Source organism: Denticeps clupeoides, chromosome 6 (genome assembly GCF_900700375.1).
Source record: "Denticeps clupeoides chromosome 6, fDenClu1.1, whole genome shotgun sequence".
Taxonomy (NCBI): Eukaryota; Metazoa; Chordata; class Actinopteri; order Clupeiformes; family Denticipitidae; genus Denticeps; species Denticeps clupeoides.
Genome location: NC_041712.1, coordinates 1,562,497 through 1,580,825, shown reverse-complemented (window position 1 = coordinate 1,580,825; position 18,329 = coordinate 1,562,497). Strand labels below are relative to the sequence as shown.

Genomic DNA, 18,329 nt, shown 5'->3' with positions numbered 1-18,329 from the left:
TAAATAAATGTATTATTAAATTATTAACATGCAGCTTTTGGAATGAAATGAACAAATAACCAGCCAAAAGTACCAGCCCTCTTGTGTTTAGGCTTTTACAGGCCATTGAATGTTTGTTTACATGGTCCTGTATTGATAGTCTCTGTTCTGAGTAAATCCCCCGTCTTGCCAGCATTACCCACATTTATATGACATATATGTAATATATATATATGTAATTTTATCGCCATTTTGAAATCCAGCTGAGACTTTCTGTAAACCCCACAATGGAAAACTGAAACAATGAGAAAAATGAAATGAAAAGAACAGGAGGAGGGTGATCAGAAATTGTATTAGAAAATGAAATGTTCGTGTGAATCTCACGTTTGCTGTAGAAAGCAAAAAAAAAAAAACATTTATAAAGAAAATAAGACAAGCAAGCTCAATGATAAAGTCAGTGGTACTATTTACAAAATACATTTGATTCCATCAAATTAAGGAGTTTGCCCTCTGGTGTTCAAAGTAAAGCGCTACACAACTAAGAGCCACAAGGTCCAGGCAGATTCAATGTTTCATGTTATGTAACAACATTGACATTAATCCATTATTGTAAAATATATTGTATAATCAAATCATTATAATATGCATTACTTCTTGAAGGCTTGTGTCATACTCCGCATTTTCTTCTGCTATTTTCAGTCTGCTTTGCAAAACAGCATTTTGCTTTATTGTTACTAAGGAAGTCAAGTCAAGTCAAGTCAGCTTTATTGTCAATTCTGCCACATGTACAGGACATGCAGAGAATTGAAATTACGTTACTCTCTGACCCATACAAGTAACATTAAATACAAAAACAGTAACAGTAACATTGAATACAAAGTATAAATACAATTTAAAAAAAAAACACAATATACAATTTTAAAAACACCATATACAAATAAAGGCACATGGTGGAGAGTGCAAAACCATGTAGTGCAACAGAGGTAAGTTTAAAGTGACGAAGTGACAAGTGATGACGAAGCAGTCCCATAATCAGAAGGTTGCTGGTTAGAATCCCGATCCACTGAGGTGCCACTGAGCAAAGCAAAGGGTTAAATGCAGAGGACAAATTTCACCGTGTGCTTTGCTGCTGTGTATCACATGTGACAATCACTTCACTTTACTTGAACTGAAGCTTGAAGCTTAAAGTTGAAGCTTATCTGATTAATCAAATCAGTTAAACAAGTTAAATCATAACCTTGTTCATGCCTTGTTCAATTTATTCTTATCTAAACTGTTATGTCTGATTGAAATGACTGATGATTATGCTACATAGGTCCATCAAAGACAAAGGTCAATAAACAATATTGATCTACTTACTATTTGTAAATTCTCCACATTTTGAGCATGGTTCACACTTGAGCTGTTCAGTAGTGGAGTCGGTGCTCTGATGATTTTTTTTTACAAGTGCAGCATTAGTGGCATCAGTAGCGTTTATTCAGACATGGCATTCACCAGCCCAGAGCGCAGCTGCGCTTCCCTGAATTAAAGCGCCTGCTGTTCTCTGCTCTGGCATGGCAGGCCACAACTTCCTTTTTAAAACATTCCTTAGGCAACTGCTGAAGTCACAGACACACAACCTTAAGACAACATGCGTCTTGCTCGCTCTCTCGCTTTACTGTTTACACCGACACACAAGCATATCTAGGCGTACTTTGACCCTTTGGCGCTTTCATTTATGTTGATTCTTGCACTTCACTTTGGTCACATGATAAGCATTATTTGTTACCCTGCAGAGACAGAAGGAGTGACAGCAATTCATTGTGAGAATATGCTTTTGGAAAGTTTCCCCATTTCTCCATTAGCAGCGAACCATTTTGAAAGGACAGACAGCATGGAGGAGAGAGGCGAGAGGAAGGTGCCATGAGGGGTGTAGTAACTATAAACAGAGGACGGGCAGAAGAGGAGGGGTGGAGAACGCTAGAACGAAAGAAAACAGGGGGAGGGCAAAGCAAAGTTGGGTGGAGAGACAGGAGGGAAAAAGGGAGTGGAGAGGACAGGAGCAAGAGCCATAAACAATGTGAACAAGTCAGTGAGGGGTGGACAAGCGAAAGGGACAGAGCACGGGACAGCCTGCCAGCAGATGGACAGAGAGGGGACCAGTGAACTGTCTGCAGACAGAGGAGAGAAAGGCACCAACGGCCAGACTTTCAGAGGAGCAGAGAGGAGCACAATCATGGGAATCTAGTGGAGACTGAGGACTGAGATGCAGTGGTGTGACAAGGTCAGGGATGGAAACTCTACAACAGACTGAGACTAAAATAAAAATGAATGAGTTTGAGACAAACAGGAAGATGAAGCACAGAATCATGGGTATGTGTCGTCACAAGGCTGATTGATTCAGAAAGGATGAAACAAAAAGTCATCAGGTTTTGCAGATAAAGGCCAAGCAAAGAAAGGACGGATCAATGTTATTTTACCTGTACTGTCAAAAGCACATGTAAACTCATTCAGGGCGCTGTAGTGCATTAAGCAAGCAGCAAAGTTAGCAGAAAGTGAGCGGGAGTGTGAGAGAGTGGGAGAGAGGCACACCAAAAAAGGGCCGGAGTCAGAGTCAGATCACGGCTAGCTTGAAAGACGCAAACAGCAAAGAATCAGGGTAGAGAGGTGGGGAGCAGGGGTCATATACTGGCCGGGGGTCAACAGGAGAAGAGATGCATCCAGGTGCCTCCATCATGAAGAAGACGAGCAGCTAAGCCCGCAGCAGACATTCACCCAACATGTCAGAGGGCCCCGGGTCTGGAGATTCCGACCTGGCAGTGGGCCACCAAGCCCTCGGGCCTGTGGGTCTGCAGACATTGCTGGATTTGCTGGTGGGGGTTTACCAAGAGTTTCGTGCCTCGCCCCTTGCCAGGGAGAAGTACGTCTCAGGCTTCCTCCAATGGGGTTAGTTCCCGCCTCTTTTTTTATTTTTACCTGCTTGCTCTTCCTTGTCACACTGCAGTAGGTCTATAGGGTGAAATTTTACACTGTCTGCATCTGGACTGGAAAAATATGAACAGGTTTTCTTCCTGCTTCTATGGAAAAGTGAGCATATCTCACTTTTTAGACCAGTTAGACCTGTTCACTGTATGTTTTGAGGCTGAGCTGCTATCATCTTAATCGGCTACAACAAAAGCACCCCTGGGTCTGGCTTCACATGCACATCTAATGAGAAGGTTACTGTGCATGTCTGATGCATACTGATACTGGTAGAGGGATCGAAAAGATATTTCACACTGCAGTGGTGAATGATTAATGTGCCGTTACCAAAATAAACATGGACTGATGGCAACAGTAGCTTTGTTTCTTGGCTTACCCAGCACAACCAGCACCTGGCCTGGAATGTGCAGGCTATAAGAAATGCTAATGCAGTGACACACTCCCTGTTATCCCTTTATGGAAAGAGCTCATCGGTAGCATTGTATCGGCCTTGCATCATGTCGTGGGTGCACAGGCCTGTGGGTGCTAGCCTACTTTAACAACTGCATAACTGCTGAGGTGGCTGTGTGTGGGCTAAGGTTTAGCTCAGAGCTTCTTCATGCGCCATGTCTTTTACTGGGTTCCATGTGTTCTCAGGTATCTTTACAAGACTCTTGCCGCCTGGGCAAAGTAACCTGAGTAGCCACACTTGCGACTAGATGTGAACACAGGGTGGTGAAAGCCAGCACCGTCACCATCTCATATTAGCCCATTGGATATTTCTGCTCGTGTCAGGCCCACCATGTGCTTCACAGCTCAGGAATTATGGGCCAGGGGGCATCAGAAGACCTTGGGCCAGCTGCCTTCCAGCTGCTAACAGTGTGCGTTTGTGGTTGTGATCTTTTTGTGTTGGATGGATGGTGTAAATCTGTCACTCTGAGACAAATCTGAGACAAACTACAGTGCTAAGCAACTCTCTTTTTGAGGAATGAGGAATGTTTTAAGTTACTAATGAATAAGTTACTAATGAATAAGCAAGTTAAATAGCAGTCAAAAGCAGGTGCTGATGGTTTACATGCAGAAGTTAATCATTAAGAAGCCAGCTTGACCGGCAAATGTGTCAGATTTTGATGTATGACTATGAATAATTTAGCTTAAATAACTCACTGGATGGGGCTGAGCAAATCTCTTCCTCTTAGCTTTCATCCACAAGCATCAGTTGTCACAAACCCATCAAACCTTGTGTTCCAGCTATTTCTAGCCAGATGTATGAAGTTCATTGTAGGTCTTAAACTGACAACATCTGAATATATTAAAAAAATTTGAGGCTTAGCATAATTTGAACACTTATTTTCGACGTGTTTGTTTAGCCCCACCAAGTGTTCTTTTTAAGCCAGGTGCTCTTCTTCTACACTTCGTGGTGCACAGGTAATTGGCTTTTATTTAGATACTGGGTGGTCTGTTATTCAGCTCTACCTTATTCTTTTACTCTCTTTAGTCTCTCTCTCTCTCTCTCTCTCTCTCTCTCTTTCTTTCTCAATGTCTCTGGTAGCAGTCGGTGTTGACATCTGTAGAGTCAGTCCCTACATGGACCTCCATGGAAGGGTGACTGTGGCAGCAACAGGAGACAAAGCCAGAGTCAACATGCAAAGGAACAAACTGTGACTCAAGGCTCTTTTCACTTCAAAATGTGAAAAAGACAATAAGAATTTCCCCACATCAGGAGTCTAGTGAAATGAACTGGCCACAACATTCAAACATTCAATACTGCATAATCAGCAATCAGCCTTCATCCTTCATCAGATACCTTTATTCATAGCACCATGGTCCAGTTCTGATCACTTGCTGTGCTTTTCCGAACAGTGTCACCATGGATCATGGCACATTGTTCTAGATTAACTCTTCTGGAGGAAAGAACCATAGGGACATGAATTTGATCCTTAATGATCCTTTGGCACCAATGAACTTTTGAGCAGTTCATATGACGTCCTTCCTCATACCCTGCATATTAGGTACTAATAAGTACATAGTGGAACAAACTATGAGATCTACATACAAACAAAGGCTCTTCTGTTTTGAATAGGGAGAGGTTGTGCAATCCTAAACTGAATTTTTGATCCATTGCTTTGCTTGTGGCAGAAAAATAAGAAAAAACACCAATGAAGAGTGCAAGCCAAGAAAATCAGTTTATGCAAATTTTTAATAAAGAAGCTATCCAATAACATTGTGTCCCAAGTGGGAAAAACAATGTGCCCGGTTAAATGTTGACCCAACACATACATGTGATCGAACAGTTATGCTCACATTTGCCATCTGAAAGAAGATTAACAGATTCATTTCATCAGTCTGTAGGTTTAGTGCTGTGGCTGGTTATTTGCCATGAGAATTTACAGATGGCAGCAGCGGCCATGCACTTCTGGGCCTGCAAGCATCCAGCTGCAAACAAAACTTACACAGAACTAAATAAGATCTTCAATCATATTCACTAAAAATACATTTGAGCTCTGTGTCCAAAACACTCCACTCATCTGCTGCAGGCATCTTAGACCACTAATTAAGACAAACTGAAATAACTCCTAGCACACATTGTAAGTATGTGTGTGGCGATCTGTGCATGTGTTTGTGTGTGAAGGGAGACAAAAAAGAGGCAGAGCAGAGAGAGACAAAGTGCTGTATTTGTCAGAGAGTCTCTACTGGGGAGAGATTTCCATTTATGAGGCTGGCAAGTCGGCTGGCAGAGCTCCACCGGGGATGGGAAACGGTAAACAGGGCGAAGGGAGTGGAGAGATTCACACGTCCCCCCCTTTCCACAAAACTTTCCACAATGCTCCTGTTACTCTGGGCTGGATGCGACGAGGACACATTGAGCCTGCATCCTCTAACACCCATTGCTCAAGCAAGTACATGCACATTATGTCCCCTGGCATTTTTTACTTTCATATCGGTCTTGGTGGTCCCCTAATACTGTATCTGGAGTCTGTTTCTGAAGTTCAGCCTTGGTGCACAATTACAGCCTATAGAAGTGAGCGGGGATTCACCAACCACAATGTTTGGTTTGTTTCTTCAAAAAATACTTTTTTTGTATTTACATACTTTGTGCTCATTTTTAATCCAATCACTGAGCAACTGCAATGCTTTGCACGTTTGGAAGCCAGTTGATGGAGATACTGTTTTAGAGCAGGGGTGAGAAATTCTCTGCACGGAAAAAGCATGAGAAATGGGAGGTAACCTTTCCCCTTATGACGACACAAGGGGACAAGTTGCAGATCAGATCGTCTGCAATGCTGACACAGAATGGCCAAAGCACCTATCGCCATTTCTGACAGGTGCAGAACACTAGACAGGCTAGGAGAACTCATAATTATGTTAAATATTTTCACAAAGTGAAATTTTCATGATAGGGGACCTTTAAATCAAATCATGATTTGATTAAAAATACAGGTGAGCATGTCAGTCTGACTGAAAACAAACATACAAGGCAATTAGAAGCAGAGAAATTCTGGCATGTTCATTTGTTCCAATTTGGACTCTGCTCATGCTCCACCCTTCCCTCTCCCGTCTTTGACATGAAAGGGACTTAAGCCATCTGCCTTTATTTAACAGCATAACTAAAAGGCATCTCATTTGGAAAATTAGTAAAGCCTACAGCATGTACGTAATATACAGAACTGTTAGGCTGTTCAACTCACTGCTTGAAATTCAACCAATTGCCCCCAACAAATCATTTTAGCCTGTGACATACTGACAAGTCAAAAGAGATGGAAGGTAAATAAATCAATCCCCATCCCATGCTTTTATACTGGGACAAGGACATAAGTCTGATTACATCACAGGTTCAAACCCCATGTACTACCATTGTGTCCCTGCACAAGACACGTAACCCTGAGTGCCTGCAGGGAGACCGTCCCTGTAACTACTAAGATGCTCTGGGTAAAGCTGTCTGAAGAAATCCAAGTATTCTATCCCACCGTATGTATAATTGTTCTTGTTCTCTACTATTTTTGGCCAAAGACATTTTATGGGCCTTTAGATTATAATTCAGAGATGGATTAGATGAAAACTAGAATAACATTACTGGCCTGACCTGTCCCCAGTTCTGCTGTTCCTGTGACTGGCAGTGAACCATTACCTAGTCCCAACACAAGGAATCTCTAACACAAGGTTTCCTCCAGCACCTTTCGGCTGCTGTGAGCTGCCTGAGTGCCTGTGATGCGGTACGTGGCCCAGGGATTTCTGGAAGCTTCCCCACTCTTTCCACTCAAACAGTTTACACTGTTGCCTTGGTCTCGCTTGCATTCCTCCTGGCTGAGGGGGGAGTGGGGAGAGTGATAAAATCCAAAGCACTGGAAAACTTGCCTTAAAAAAGTATTAAACAGTGGTGAGCTATTCTTAGGCACATCAGCTCTATTTCTGACCAGCTCTTTCTTAAAGGAGACCTGGACACTCCAGAGGAGTGGGTCCCCCTCTGCCTGTCATTTCAGGGCACAGCCAATGCTTCTGTCTCTAAGGAGGCAATGCAACTCCAACAAGTGTTGATGTGAACAGTGTAGAGGAAATAACTGGGTCATCCCAGGAAGTGCTGCATTCCTATTGTTAGCCATGTTAGTGGATGAGAACAAGCATAAACAAACACTCACAAGAGAACAATGTTCCATTCTGTCTAACGTAATCTGTCCTACTGTACATTCTCTTTTTATTTGTCCCAATATCAGTTGAGCCGTTGGTAAGACAGGTGAAGAGGACTCGTATTCAGAGGGATGATTTTGACATCTTGAAGGTGATTGGTAGAGGGACATTCAGTGAGGTAAGCAGCTATGCTTTTGAATGTTTACTTTCTGGTTCTGAGCTGTATTCCCATCTGAGCTGCATGGCTGCAGGTGGCTGTAGCGAGGATGCGCAGCACGCAGCAAGTTTATGCCCTGAAGATTATGAACAAGTGGGACATGCTGAAGCGGGGAGAGGTAAGACCAGTTGCACTGTGGATTTGGAACAGCTGAGTGTGAATAAGTGCTGCTCGCTGTAGCGGCTAATTTCTGCCTCCCGTAATTCTTAGTGGTGCTGTGACACTTTTCAGACAGCTTGCTACCAGGAGGAGAGGGAGGTCCTTCTGAAAGGAGACCGGCGCTGGATCACTGAGCTGCACTATGCTTTCCAGGATGATAACTATCTTGTGCGAATCAATGGTTTTCTTGATTTCCCAAACTTCGTGTCCAAAAAATATATTTTGTATTCTTTATTCAGACACTCACACATAGCATAGTACATTATATAGAAATAAAATAATGATATTATATTTAAAATATACCAATGTAATTTATAGAATTTTTACATTTTATCTTTCAGTACCTAGTGATGGATTATTATGTTGGGGGTGACCTGTTAACCTTGCTCAGTAAATTTGGTGATCGCCTTCCAGAAGACATGGCCCAATTCTACCTGGCAGAAATGGTTATGGCTATAGACTCTGTTCACAGGCTTGGCTACGTTCACAGGTAAACTGACCCAATTTGGCCTAGGCCTTGAAACACGCTCTTCACTTCTTTGCTTCAAAAATAAAGGGAATAACTAGGAATAAGACATCGTAGATTTGAAAGAATGAAATTCATATTAAATGCCTTGGGGGGGGTTTAACATAGCTAAAAAAAACAAACACAAAAAACACACACACAATTATCGATGGTAATCAAATTTATGATTTGGAATCATAATCGAAATTAAATGGGGAAAGACATGCTACAGGATGATCAAACTTTAATGTAATGTCCTTAAAACAAGTCAAAATGAGGCTCAGTGGTGTGTATGGCGTCCACGTGCCTGTATGAACTCCCTAAAACCCCTGGGCATGCTCCTGATGAGGTGGCAGATGGTCTCCTGAGAGATCTCCTCCCAGACCTGGACTAAAGCATCCATGGCTCAGGCAGTGCTCCTCCTTGCACAAAACCAGAGGTTGCGGTCCTGCTGCTGCTTGGGTGGTAGTAGCCTAGTGGGTAACACACTTGCCTATGAACCAGAAGGCCCGGGTTCAAATCCCACTTACTACCATTGTGTCCCTGAGCAAGACACTTAACCTCAGTTGCTCCAGGGGGGGGACTGTCCCTGTAACTACAGATTGTAAGTCGCTCTGGATAAGGGCGTCTGATAAATGCTGCAAATGTAAATGTAATGCTGCTATATTGTTGCCCTCCTAAGGCCTCCTCCACATCTCCTGATGTACTGGCCTGTCTCCTGGTAGCACCTAAATGCTGGACAGTACACTGACAGACACAGCAAACTTTCTTGCCACAGCTTGCATTGATGTGCCATCCTGGATGAGCTGCACTACCAAAGATACTTGTGTGTGTGTTGTAGACTCCGTCCCATGCTATTATTAGTGATAAGCACTGGCCATATTCAAAAGAAACCCCAAAATCAGCTAGAAACAATAGGAACTTTGTCTGTGGTCACCATCTACAGAACTACTCCCTTATTTAAGATGTCTTGCTAATTTGCCTATAATTTCCAATTGTTGTCTATTCCATTTGCACAACAGCATCAGTTACATTGAGTTACATTGTGTTGTTTAAGTGTTCCCTTTACTTATTTATTTTTTAGCAGTGTAGGATATATATATATATATACTTCATGCATCTCTTTTAATTCTCATATCCTCATCCCTACAACAGATGATGCTTGGACAGCTATGTTAACTTTAAAAGGGAAACATTCAGGTGTTTCAGGAGAAACCTTAATTGACAACGATTATCACCCCTTATTTTTTTATGTGTTCAGTACAATTATGCCTAAATCATCTTTTGTGACAATACATGATCCATAGATCATGTGACTTATAATTCAAAGCTACATATTACTCAAGAGTTAGTTCTGAACTGAGTTAGTTCAAATACTCTTCTTCCCTTTTTAATTGTGTTGCACAATTTCAAGATTTCATCACAGAAGCTAACTGTTAGGTTTATGCATATTGTTTTTTTAAAGATCATATTTTAACAAAAGTCATAAATAGTATTAATGGGTGGTATAATTACAAGAATTCGCTATAAATTTGTTATGCAAAAATACAGTTTTAGATTTAAATCTTAAATAGTACATCCAAATTTAGAACACTTATGAACATAATCTGGTATCCCTATGCAGAGATATAAAACCAGACAACATTTTGCTCACTGCTGAAGGCCATATAAGGTTGGGGGACTTTGGATCCTGTCTGAGGCTCCAGGAGGATGGCATGGTAAGGACACATACCATTTCACTTGATTTCAATTATTCATATACAGGGCCATGCTTCATAAATGAAAGAAAATGTAAGGCTAAAACTAAAATAGATTCTCACAGAAAATTGATCTGTATATATATGACAAGCAGCTCCAACTAATTTCTACCAATTTTTGTGAATTATCCCCCATCATGCTGTTTACACTAAAGAATCTTTTCATTGACTCACAACAGTGATACTCGGAGGAGCGAATGGGGAATAAACGTTCTGTTTTTCCATCACATTATGTTTATATGATAATCACTGCAGTCAGTAGAAAGAATGGTGGCTAGACTGAATGAATATAAGTGAAACCAGGACTACAACAACAACAACATTTATTTCTTATATATCCCAAAATCACATACAGTATGTCTCAATGGGCTTTGACAGGCCCTACAGCTGACACCCCCCACACTTGACCCTTCTGCACACACGGAAAAACTCCACACACAAAAAAAGAGAAAAAAAGAAAGGAAGAAACCTTGAGAAGGAGTGATACAGAGAGGGACCCCCTTCCAGGGTAGAGTGAGCAAGGGTTTGTGATGGTTTGTCCAATAAGAGAAAAAATCCTCCAGTTGTAGAGATGGAGAAGTCCAAAGTGTAGCCCAATGTCATTGTGTACATTACATGTCCATTATGATGCTACTGCTCAATTTGGAAATCCTTGAAGCTTTAGTTGTTACCGTGGTGGTGGCTGTGGTGACCCTCTGGTTCATTTCATGCTAAGTTCTCATTTAGCAGTTGCCAGGAACCAGGATTTATCTGCTGGTCTCTTCACTGGAGTCTGCCAGTAGTCTGTGCACTTGATTCAGTGTCTCGGGGAGAACAAACAGAAGCAGCAGCAGACGGTGGGATTGTACGACTGATTCTGAAATATGTGATTATAGTGGTATATTGGTGGTGCTACAGTGGCCTGGTACCCTAACTAGGACAACCTCACTAAGGTGAATTTAACACTGTCTGTGCTTAACAGGGTGTGTGATAAGGTGGACTGAATAATTGACACTGTGTCTGGGACTTTAACAGAAGGCCAGAGAAAACAGATGTGTTTTCAATTTAGACTGGACTGAGTCCAATGGACTGAGTCACAGCACAGGGAAGCAGACATAAGCTTGGTCACCAAATCATCCGATATAGATTTTGTAACTAGCGCATTGACTAGGAAGATTGTACATTGCCCTGTGTGTCCTCAGGTGCATTCTTCCTTGGCCGTGGGCACTCCGGACTACCTGTCCCCAGAGATCCTGCGGGCAGTGGAGGGAGGAGGAGCTTATGGTATAGAATGTGACTGGTGGGCACTGGGAGTGTGCACTTATGAGATGCTGTTTGGTACCACCCCCTTCTACGCCGAATCCATCTCTGAAACCTACGCCAAGATCATCCACTTCCAGGTGTGTACAGATACAAAAGGCACGTACTAAAACTGTATTTGTTCACTCTTTAGGCACTTTTGCCACATAGTGGCAACCCACTGTGGAGACCATGTACAGTGGGGCAAAACATTTTTATCATAGGTACACTTCAAAAGTGAGAGACAGAATATAAAAATCAATCATTTTGAACATTTGTATTAGGTCACTAGCAAAAGTTCTCAAAAGTCCCATTCTTCCAAGCAGAGTTGTGATGTTTTGCGGCTGTTGCTGGGAACAGATACTCTATTGGATAGAGGTCTGGCTCGGCCATTCCAATGTTTTTTTTAATGTAGCCACTCAATCGTTGCCCAGGCAGTTTGTTTGGGATCGTTGTAATGCCACGTTTCATCACGTTCTCACTGATGGAAAATCTCACGATACATGATCATGTTCATCCTTTCCTTGATACGGATCAGTCATCCTGTCCCCTTTACAGAAAAGTAGCCCCAAAGTATAATGTTTCCACCCCCACGCTTTACAGTAAGTATGGTTTTCTTGGGATTGTAACTTCCCGAGGTGAAGGGTGTGCATGTTTCTGCTTGTGTGTCTGTCTCTTTCTCAATGTCTGTATTGTTGCAGCATGACACCTTGACAGCCCATGATTGGACTCCTCCCTGTTCCTGCTGTGATTGGTGGGTTGTAATAGGACAGAAGACTCAAAATGGTGGCTGTTTGGGATGTGTATGAGAGGAGTGGTGGTGTTTTGGGCGTACATTAACAGATAAGCACAAATATCTGAGCTACTACTACTACTTTACTTTACTTGGCAGACACTTTTATCCAAAGCGACTTACAAGAAGAAGACACCAGCAATTCTAATTTGGTTTCTATAGACTTTGAGTTACAAAACTAAGAGCCCTGATAAGGCCTAACATGTCAGGAAAATAACATGCTAGGGAATTGTTAAGTGCTAGACAATTATTTATTTATTTGTTTGTTTTGTGCGGTGTGTGTGCACACGGACATGTGTTAGTGTTGGACTCGCCTGAAATACTTTTTAAACAAGTGGGTTTTCAACTGTTTCTTAAAGGTGGTGGTAGTCTCGACTAGTCGAATGGAGCAGGGCAAGTTGTTCTACCAGCCAGGGACAACAAAGTAGAATAGAGTCGATTGGGATTGGAGTCTCATTTCATTTGCAGATCTGAGAGGGCGTGCAGGAGTGTAGCTAGCTAGTAGTGTGTTTATATAAGAGGGTGCACTTCCATTTACAGCCCTATAGGCAAGCATCAATGATTTGAATTCAGCATCAATGATTTGAATTCAATGCGAGCAGCTACCGGGAGCCAGTGGAGAGAGGTGAGAAGAGGCGTGACATTCAGCTGATTGAAGATGAGGCAGGCTGCCACATTTTGGCCTGGACGAGGACCTGCGTAACCTATTGTGAAAGAAAAGGCCTAATCTTGTGAATGTTTTAGAGAGTGAACCAGCAGGATCTGAAGATCACAGCAACATGATTGTTCAGACTCAGTTTGTCGTCAATCCAACCTCCAAGATTTTTTGCAGACGCCGTAGGTGTTAACAGTAGCGAGCCAATTTGAATTGAGAGGTTTTGCTGAGGGGACTTGTTGCCCGGAAAGATCAGAATCTCAGTTTTGGATTAGTTCAATTGGACATGTCGCTCAGACATCCATGCCGATATGTCAGAGAGACAGGCCGAGATTCTTGTCGCAATAGTGGTATCTTCTGGTGGGAAAGACAAATAGAGCTGAGTGTCATCAGCGTAGGAGTGATAAGAAAAGCCATGTGATTGGATGTGACCGAGTGAGTGTATATTGAGAATAGAAAGGGGCCAAGAACAGAGCCTTGTAGAACTCCAGTGGTTACCCTAGAGAGGACAGATGACTCACCTCCCCATGATACCTTGAAATATCTGTCTTGAAGATAAGAGGTGAACCAATTGACCACCTCCCAATTAATCACAGCAATTGTGTGAGAGGAAAAGGAGGGAGCAAGGAGAGTGTGGTGGCTGTTTGTCCATTGCTATTAACAGCTTGACCTCTGTGATGGTTTACCCCATGTGTGTTTTATTTATTTTTTGTTTTGTAATAAACTGTTAAACGTAAAAGTCTTTGTGTTTTGGGGGGCTTTGCTCTCATTTCCCTTTTGTTATGTTTCATCTGACCACATGACATTCTCCTAATCCTCCCCTGGATCATCCAGATGGTCTCAGGCAAACTTTTGATGGGCCTGGACATGTGTCTTAAATAGGGGGTCCTGTCGACCACTGCAAGATTTTAATCCATGACTATGTAGTGTGTTACTAATAGTAACCTTTGTTACTGTGGTCCCAGCTCTCTTCAGGTCACTGACCAGTTCCCCTGTGTAGTTCTTGGCTGTTTCCTTACCGTTATCAAAATCATTTGTACCCTAAGAGATGAGATCTTGCATGAAGCCCCAGGTCGAATGAGATTGTCAGTGATTCCATTTTCTAATAATTGCTCCAACATTTGATCTCTTTTCACCAAGCTGCTTGCCTATTGTAGATAGTCTCATCCAAATCTTTTTCCCCTGACCAGCTCTCTGGTCTTGGCCATGATGGAGGTTGGAGTCTGACTGTTTGAAGGTGTGGACAGGTGTCTTTTATACATATAATGAGTTTAAAAAGGTGCCATTAATACAGGTAACAAGTGAAGGATAGAAGCTTCTTAAAAAAGAAGTAACGGGTCTGTGAGCGCCAGAATTCTTGCTTGTTTGTAGGTTTGTACTTTCTACAAATAAATAGTTTTAAAAATCGTACGATGTGATTTCCTGTATTTTTTACATTCTGTCTCTCACAGTTCAAGTAAAATGAAGTGATTGTCACATGTGATGCACAGCAACACAGCACACGGTGCACACCATGTAATTTGTCCTCTGCATTTAACCCATCACCCTTAGTGAGCAGTGGGCTGCCATGACAGGCGCACGGGGAGCAGTGTGTGGGGACTGTGCTTTGCTCAGTGGCACCTTGGCGGATCGGGATTCGAACCAGCAACCTTCTGATTACGGGGCCGCTTCCTTAACCACTAGGCCACCCCTGCCCTATGATGAAAATTACCTATGATGAAAATTAGATCTTTTTGTCCCACTGTATTTAACACCCCACCCTACACCATGCCTTGCTAATTGCTAATTGTGCTGGGGACCAGTCACTTCTATTGACTTCTGGACTTCTGTCTGTTACTGCAGGAGTACTTTGAATTCCCTCCTACAGATCCAGATGTTTCTGCAGAGGCGCGCTCTCTCATAACAGGGCTCATCTGCGAGAGGCAGGAGCGGCTAGGGACCCGGGGCTCAGGAGACTTTCGAGCCCACCCCTTCTTTGCTGGCCTGGACTGGGGATCCCTGCACCACCTCCCTCCCCCATTCCGGCCAGAGGTCTCCAACTCAACTGACACCTCCAACTTTGACGTGCTGGATGACTGCCTGAGTGAAACGGTGTGTGTGGCTGACCATCCTCAATACAGCCGTGTGGTCTTGTATCTTCTGTAACTTGGTGTGTATGTCATGATTTCTACAGGAGACATTGTCAGATGTCATGGATAGGGCACCTGTCGGAGTGCATCTGGCCTTTGTTGGCTACTCGTACACTGCTACAAGGTGACTTCATCTTCATCCTGAGGCATGCATTTTGTGGTCATCTCTGTATTGATCCTACTGCTTCCCTATTTCAGAGATACAGGTGCAATAGATCGAAGTCAGGTGATCATGATGGAGATTGACCATCAAGTTCAAGAATGTCATCACTTCGAGGAAAAGCTGGTAAAATGGTTCCTCCACTCCAATGGGATTCTGACTCAAGACATCAGCAGCAGGTTCTTATGATGTTATGGTGCTTTACAGACTCCAGTGTGGCCCTGTATAAAAGCTGATACACCTGCAGTGCTGGAGCTCCCCCTGGCGATGGAGCATGGAACTGCAGAATTGTCCACCGAGCTCGAGAAGAGCAGGAGACAAAACGAGGAGCTGGAAAGGTGCCTGGCCACTCTATGCTTTGTATAGAATACAAAAACTACCTTAGTTACACTGTTACCAAAGACGTGTTTGTCCAGGAGGCTTCAGGAAGTGGAGAAGAGAAATGGAGAGCTGGAGAGAGAGCTGGAAAAGCTGCAGGGAGAGATCCAGGGCCTGAGAAACCAGAGGGAAAAAGGCAAGAAAATTGCAGGTCACCTTGCCAACTTATCCCCTGCTTGTGGGCTCAGGAAGACAAAACAGATGATAGCAGTGACCTAGGGCAACAATGCAATAAGATAAGCAGTGCTACAGAAGGTCAGCCAGGAAGCAGTATATTGAAAATGGTTTTAAACATGCATTCTTGGGTTCTCCCCTCTTTCACTGTCACTCTTAACACCACACGTCCCCTTGGTCATGCTGTCATTCCTGTGGTCACGCATGAGGAATTGTTCCTTGTACTGCACAGTCAGCTGTGGATGCCACTGCACGGTGGTGCCCATCTTTTGTGTGAGCTGGATGCCGGGCTGCCACCATTGGCCTGTTCTAACCTTGCTCTGTCTTCTCTGACCACAGAGATGAGGGTCTGTCCATCGCCTTTCTCTCTACCTGCCCACCCTCTGGACCCAGTGGGGGATGTAAGCTTGTCTCTACTGCGCTGTCTCTACTTCATTCTCTCTCTCTAGAGTAGTACTTATAGAAACTGCTTTCTCAATGCACAAAAGCCACCAGTAAGCCTGCCCTGTGGAACTTATTTTCTTGGACGTGCCAACAGTGTTGGGTTTGTATTGTCCAATAAATCGTAATAGTAGCTGTTAAAAAAGGACAAAGCAAGCTCTTCTTTCTTCCCCTGTCTACCATTATCCTTTGCATGTGACGTGAGTTTTCCCTGTAATTCATTTTTTTTTTCATCAGAACACAGTAGCGCCTCCTGCCTGCCATTACCCACTGGTAATACCTGTCCTTCGACACCTACTGCTGTTTCACAGGGTAAAGATTTTTTTTATTACAGTTTAATACTAAATATCATAAACTCTTGCTGAGTGAGGTAATGATAAAATTAGAGGTGGGTTTGTGAAAGTTAAACTGAAGTAAAGCGAAGAACGGCTTATTGAAAGCAGTCAAACCAGTGCATCAAGCATTAAAATCCAGATTCAACATTTGCCACTAGGGGTGTTGCATAACACAACATCAGACAAATGGGGGACATGCACAACACAGAGCTTATTAAACTGTTCAGTAGTTGCTAATGCTAAACCCATGTTGTGCAGCAGGAGCAAACGTAGAACAAGGGTAACCCATCATTTACAAAGAAGCCATACAACAACCAGCCACAATAATAAAATCAATAACAAGTGACATGGGAATATTAGGTCCACAGTCAGTTATTTTTGTCAGAAGTAGAAAAAAGTAAGGATGTGACAGAGAAAGTGCTAAACACCTCGACTCCAGTCATGAAAGGAAGTCACGGTGTCCTTCATTGGACATGTGAGTCCAGACCTATACCCATTTAGTCATCTGAAAGTAAAGTGATTCTCACTGTGAAGCACAGCGAGCACTGCACATGGTGAACACAATTAAATAATTCCTCTGCATTTAACCTATCACCGTTGGTGAGTAGTGGGCTGCCATGAATGGCCCCCATGTCCGCTCCCTTATCCGCTAGGCTACCATTGCCCCATCTGGGGGATGTGTGATGAATACAAATATATGGAGGAAATATGTGGACTTCACTTCTCAGGTCTTAAAGGATCTGTGGATAATATCCAGATACCACCAGAAAGTTAGAGGTGCTTTAGTAGCATGAGAAAGGTCTATGCAATTAGTCACAAAGTTTTAATTTTGTGTACTTGCATTATAGTTTTTCTTTTCAACCTTTTCAACCTAAACTGCTTTGTTCCTTCCTTCTGCAAGGTCCGCTGGCCGCAGGTGAGGTGTGAGTCGTATCTACTGGTCTGTGCAGGGGGGGGTGAGCTCCCAGCCTGGGAGCGTCACTGCAGCTCTGAGCTCTCCTGATCCAACAATCTCCTTCAGGAACCCCTCGGATGGCTGCAGACGCACCTCATACCCTCCCACATTAATGCCAGCTGCATCTGCTGGTATGGGATGCAGGCCTGGTGTGGCAGAACATAATAATCAGTCAACTTTAAACTGATAAAGCAGTTAAATAGCACTGATTTTTGAACATCACTTTATGCAAAACAACAAAGTCTCTTAGTTGCTTATTCCAGGCTGCAAATGATCCTGAAGTGACCTTAAGATGATGAACAGCATAGCAGAGAGATGATGAGAGAAGATCAGGACAATTAAAATCCCACGTCCTCTCAGCTCTATAAGACTAGTACTGTATCAAATGTCATAAAAAACTGAATCAAGTGATATTGGTGTTTACACTATATATCGCACGGGATTGTGTGTGAGTGTAACATAATTTTTTGCACTAAAAGTTGGCTTTGGCACCACGCGGGCTACCCAGATGACACAGCCAAGATTCACACACACAGCAACAACTTATACATGAAACAAAAGTCTGTGTACAGCGTACATTCACCTTACATGGCGATACAGGGGCAAACATCCTCAGAAGTAGCTTAAGTCTGAGCTGGACCTGAACAAGAAAAAGTGCTTTACTTGACTGTATATACATTATTAACTTTCAATCACTGGTGATGTAAATGCTAATGCATTGTTTGTACTTTGGGAGAGTTTTTTTTTCCAGGATTCTATTGCACATGTTTAATCGTGTAGTTGTGACTGCATAATTATATTAATAAAGCCAAATATTTATTTGCCGGGCCTGTGTGAAATTCACCTTT

General features: G+C 42.9%; 1 protein-coding gene across 2 annotated transcripts; it reads left to right on the top strand.

The window, feature by feature from the left end:
* Window positions 1-1,985: 1,985 nt before the first annotated feature.
* On the top strand, window positions 1,986-18,308 carry dmpk (DM1 protein kinase). Of its 2 annotated transcripts, none has more exons than XM_028982959.1 (15): window positions 1,986-2,904; window positions 7,632-7,723; window positions 7,797-7,880; window positions 7,994-8,089; window positions 8,263-8,411; window positions 10,051-10,144; window positions 11,365-11,562; window positions 14,752-15,000; window positions 15,083-15,162; window positions 15,237-15,324; window positions 15,406-15,536; window positions 15,615-15,712; window positions 16,090-16,151; window positions 16,429-16,503; window positions 17,428-18,308. In XM_028982959.1, exons 1-15 carry the CDS (start codon window positions 2,739-2,741, stop codon window positions 17,527-17,529), a joined length of 1,764 nt encoding a protein of 587 aa, XP_028838792.1. In that variant the 5' UTR covers window positions 1,986-2,738; the 3' UTR covers window positions 17,530-18,308. The 2 variants fall into 2 exon arrangements, with proteins under 2 accessions (XP_028838792.1, XP_028838791.1); XM_028982958.1 differs by having other exon boundaries at window positions 15,615-15,727.
* The last annotated feature ends 21 nt before the right edge of the window (window positions 18,309-18,329 follow it).